The 5,249-nt window shown below is 48.2% G+C and overlaps 1 protein-coding gene across 1 annotated transcript; it reads left to right on the top strand.

The window, feature by feature from the left end:
- The first annotated feature begins 469 nt into the window (after positions 1-469).
- Positions 470-4,565, top strand: RASL11B (RAS like family 11 member B). Its single transcript, XM_065697349.1, has 4 exons — positions 470-634; positions 719-775; positions 2,028-2,104; positions 2,970-4,565. Exons 1-4 carry the CDS (start codon positions 511-513, stop codon positions 3,435-3,437), a joined length of 726 nt encoding a protein of 241 aa, XP_065553421.1. The 5' UTR covers positions 470-510; the 3' UTR covers positions 3,438-4,565.
- The last annotated feature ends 684 nt before the right edge of the window (positions 4,566-5,249 follow it).

Genomic DNA, 5,249 nt, shown 5'->3' with positions numbered 1-5,249 from the left:
TTTGAAAGCGCTTTACCAGGGCTGGAGGGGAAATGGAAGGAAAGGGGAGCTTTGGGGATGCGGGTGCAGTGTGGGACGCCGGGCATGCACAAGCCGACACCCGGCCCCTCGGGGCCGCAGGGCTGACGTACCCCCGGCCGGAGGACTGAGCCTTACACACGCTGCCTGCGTTTGGGTCAGCCTGGCGGGACGTGGCGAGACAGCCCGGGGGGGCGCCGAGGTCGGTTAACGGCTCGGTCGGCTGCCGTTAAAGGCTGGAGGCACCCCAGGAGCCTGCAGGGCCCGCAGCGCTCCAAGGCTTCTCCTCACACACGGAGCGCCCGACCTCTGACAGCCCCTCCGCCCCCAGCCGCCTCAGCCCGGTGGGGCGGAGCTTGCGGAGGGGCGTGGCGCGGCCGGGAGCGTTGATTGGTCTGAGCGAGAAGGGGCGGGGCTTGTGTCACGGGCGGGGACGAGAAAAGCGCGGCGGCGGCGGCGGGCTCGGGGCGGCGTGGCGGGCGCGGAGCGGCGATGCGCCTGACGCAGAGCATGTGCACCATCGCCGAGTGCGCGCCCGGCGGGGACGGCTGCCCGTCCGCACGGCCCCGCCTCGTCAAGATCGCGGTGGTGGGGGGCAGCGGCGTGGGCAAGACAGGTGAGGGCGGCGGCGGCGGCGGGGCGGCGGGGGGCCGGGAGGGACGGCGGAGCGCGGCTAACGGCTGTCTGTGCCTGCCCGCAGCGCTCGTGGTGCGGTTCCTTACCCGGCGGTTCATCGGCGACTACGAGCGGAACGCAGGTAGGCAGGCGGAGGGGTGGCTTGGTTCTAGCCGGGAGCCGCGGGGATCGAGGTCTCCGCGGCCGCTGAGGGGGAAGCCTACGGGGGGGAGGGAGAGCGGCGCCTCAGCCTCTGCCCCGCCGGTGGCTTCCTACCCAGAGCGGCTCCGGGGGTCCCCGGGTTGGAGAGCGGGGGTAGCAAGGCGTGGAATCAGTGAGTGGGCTGGGTTGGGAGGGACCTTAAGATCATCCGGTTCCAGTCCCCCTGACACGGGCAGGGACAGTTTCCACTATACCAGGTTGTTCCAAGCCCTGTCCACCCTGGTCTTGAGCGCTGCCAGGGATGGGGCAGCCACAGCCTGTTTGGGCAACCTGTGCCAATGCCTCGCCACTCTCATAGTGACCTCCATCCTGGAAGTTAAAGTATAAAACCTAGCCCTAAGCCAGGTCCCAAGTGTGAAAGGAAGAGCTAAAAGCTGTTGGGGCTGTAGGTGCACTGAATAACCCCCAAGCTGTTACGAGTCTGGCTGCTCACTTAAAATCTGTGCCCTGGGCAGGTCTGGCAGCCCATGGGAAGGTGCATATCCACCACAGCACATACATTGCCCGTGATCACAGCCTCACTAGCACTGTGGTCTCTGACAGGCCTTACTTCATATGGTGAAAAGGTTCCTCTTTGAAATCCTTTAGATAAAACAAGAAAGTATTCTCCAAACCTAATACTGCATTATTCTTGGCAAGCTGAATGCCAGCAGCTATATGATCTGGACAGTGCCTAATACTGGAGTGTAGTGCAGCGGGAAGTCTAAACTAATGTGAATGTAAAATATACACCCATCTGTTGAGGAAGTTACTTGAAAAAACTAAACACACTCCACCCCCCCCCCCCCCAACAAATCTTACAGGCCAGCCAGCAGAGAGCTTCACTAAAGCATGGAAATAATAAATGAAAAGTAAACTGCTTTTCTGTATTAAAAGCTAGTTATTTGGCACACTTACCTTTATCTAAGCTAAGACAGTCTTTAAGAAGTGTTTAAGTCCCAGGTTGCACATTATTAAATGCCAAGCTTCCAAACAAGTCAATGCAAGATCAAATCCCAGGTTTCTAGTAAAGCCATAAATTTATGGGCTGTTGCATACTAAAAGCTGGCAGCACTGGTTCCTTGTGTCATAAACAGTGATACAACTTTCCCTACCCAACTAATGGGCAGCAGAAGCAACTTATGTCTCTAGAGTGCTGGCTGTATTTGTGAACCTGTTGGTGTTCTTGTCAGGTAATCTCTACAGCAGGCACATCCAGATAGATGGAGAGATGGTGGCTATTCAAGTGCAAGATACTCCGGGAGTTCAGGTGAGCTAGATGCAGCCATGCAGTTTACCAGAGCAGCTCTGAGTTTGTGTCTGCTTGTGTCTCTGCACATAACCATCTTGTTATGGTCTTTCTAGAAAGCATTGTGCTGTCCATTTCAGAGTTCAGTGTTCTGTATGGGGGAGGTGGTAACTTGTGTTTTAGCCAGCCAAGCCAGATGTGTTGGGTGCCTGTAGTGTGCTGGTAGTAAAAGAAAGCGACTCGGTGTTTCGATGAATTGTTTGTACATTGGAGGACCATTGCTTCTGAGTGGCTGAACTACTGGAGTGTCTTGTTCCTGTATATTGGGAGCACTGGACACAAACCCAGAAACAATTCTGTGCATATACAGTGAATGTAGAAGAAAATGTCATGATCGCTGCCCCACAAGCTTCATAAATGTGCGTGACAAAGTGAAGTCTGTATTGTGGCTGTGCTCATTAGCATGTCACAAGTTAAAGTTATGGATGTATAGACCTGAGTAATGCTGGATTGTTGCCTTTTTGAACTGGGCAACACTCCAGGTCTAAATGCTTCCAGCTCATATCTTTGCTTCCCCAGACTTACTGTCTAGCCAGTTAATTTCCCATTCTATGGAACTACAAAGTCTTTCTCTGCATGCAGAACTACTCAGGTCAATTTTCCATTTGAGTATAGCAAACACCAGTGTTAAATTCCAGCTTTTTGCAGCTGAATCAACATATGCATTTATTCACCATGCTCAGATTAAGCTTGTACTTACAATGTGAAATGCAAATATATATGTCTGAAGCTGTAAAAAGCTATTGGGCTTTACAGACTCCTAAAGACAAGTACCTTTAATCTTTTATGACATCATCTATCTAATTTGAGACCATTCATTTTTCAGATCCATGAACACAGTCTGGATTGTAATGAGCAGCTGAACAGATGCATTCGCTGGGCAGATGCCCTGGTGATAGTCTTCTCCATCACAGACTGTAAGAGCTATGAACTACTCAGTCACCTTTACCATCACATTCGACAGTTGCATCCAGGAAACACAGTCCCTGTTGTTGTTGTCGCAAACAAAGCTGATCTCCTGCACATCAAAGAGGTGGAGCCTCAGCAGGGACTTCAGCTGGCCAACATGCTGGGCTGTACTTTCTATGAAGTATCTGTCAGTGAAAACTATAACAATGTCTTCAATGCCTTCCATCTCCTCTGTAAAGAAGTCAATAGGCAGCAAACAACCAGCACCCCTGAGAGAAGGAGAACATCTCTTATTCCGCGGCCAAAATCACCCAACATGCAGGATCTGAAAAGAAGGTTTAAGCAAGCTTTGTCTGCCAAAGTGAGGACTGTCACTTCTGTTTGACAGCAGAGACTCTGGTCTTCCCAACGCTTAGCCCAAGACTGAAACCTGGGGTGTTTAACACTGGCACGTCTAGAGTCCAAGGCATTGTGAAAGAAGGATGGTTCAGGTAGTCTTCTGCATGGCTATAGGAGTTTTTAAGCTTTTGCTTAAAAAAGAAGTCACAGATTGGAAAAGAAAAAAACCCAAAACTCTTGAAATAGTTCTAGGATGTGACTTGGAGAATGAGTATTTTCAAATGGAAAAGGAACTTGTCAGTAAATGAAACAAGCTTTCAGTTTGCTTTTTCTTCAGTCATACAGCTTTGGCTTTCATTTGTGCAGAAACAACCTTTCAGCTGTAACTCAACCTGTACTTGAGCAGGGAAACACCCTGAACTGCAGTTTGCTGTTAAGAAGTAACCACTTGAGTCTTGTTTTTCCATGGATGAAGGACGGCATGATGTATCTGTTTAATTTCGTTGCACAGCAGAACTGTTTCTCTCAAAACAAATAAGCAAACATGAAATTGCTCTGTAAAAGTAAGTGTAAAATAAGTGGATAGGACTGGGTATCAAGACTGTAAACAATGGTCCTTTATTTTTTTTACTAGCTATGGTATTGCTGACAACTTGATGAGATTTCTTTGTATGCAAAACTATTGTCCAGAGGGTGTAAACATATCTACTTACAAATAACTTGTGGGTTTTTTACACACTAAAATGATTCAACTTGGAGCTTTTTGAGGAATGAGTGTGGAGGTGGAGTCCGTTATAGCTGTCAGTATAAGACACCTCTCTTCTCTCTCCCATGTGCAATAGGCACAGAAGGAATGTGGCTGTGATTCAGTGCGGCGTGAAGCACATCTGGCTCCAGGCAATGAAGCTGGTGGCGTATTCTGAGCTGAGCCAGTCCCTCTTCATCCTTAGACATGTGGCAGATTTATATATATATATATATATATACACTTTTTTCTTTTTTTACATTGAGCCAATGGAGTCCGCAGCCTGAGGGCCTTATACACATGCACTTTAAAAAGCCGGTTGTGCTTTTGTTTAAACTGTAACTTATTTATTTTGTGTACAGTTACTCCTCCTAGGGAGTGAACTTTTCATTCTTACTGCCTGGTTCAATATTAAACTTCTGAATTGCATCTTTTCTTCTGTGTTCTGTGTACGTGAAAAGCAATGGGCAATAACCAGTGAAATGTTGAGGCAAAGCTAGAGCTTTCTCAAGGTAGTTAACGTACATCAGCATAAACCACAGGGGGAGAGCTCTCACAACAGCTTTACAACTTCCTTTTAAGAAGTCCTTGTAGGACAGGAACTGAATGAGGCAGATTTAAAATTAAAATGGGATTCTTCATTTCCCCTTGTCAAAGAAACCCACTCCAGTGAGAAGGGAATGGTGTGAGGTAGGTCAAAAGCTGAAAGAACACTAAATCTTTCAAGTGACTGCCACTTTCTCAAAACAAACAAACAAAAAAAAAACCAAAAAAGCCCCAACTTTATGTATTGAGCTATATCATAATGAGGAACTTAATCACAGTGCAAGTCTTCAATTATTTTATTACTAAGACCCTTCCTGAGGAGGATGTTTGTGCTGGGATTAGGGTGGTTGCTGCACATGGGCTCACCTGGTTAGCACACAGCTGTAATACCTGGTGCAGGGAAACCTTGACAAGGTGGTGCTGCTGATAGTCTTTCTGAGCATGATTTCCTAGCCAAGTGGTTTAGGATCAGACTTGCAAATAAAGCTGAGCTTGCTTTTCCTATCTGGGCTTATTAAATCACCAAATACCGCATAGCTTATTAATACAGTAGTAAAGCCGCTTGCC

Source organism: Lathamus discolor, chromosome 1, assembly GCF_037157495.1.
Source record: "Lathamus discolor isolate bLatDis1 chromosome 1, bLatDis1.hap1, whole genome shotgun sequence".
Lineage (NCBI taxonomy): Eukaryota > Metazoa > Chordata > Aves > Psittaciformes > Psittacidae > Lathamus > Lathamus discolor.
The sequence above is the reverse complement of the archived record's forward strand: the minus strand, read 5'-3'. Positions and strand labels throughout refer to the sequence as shown.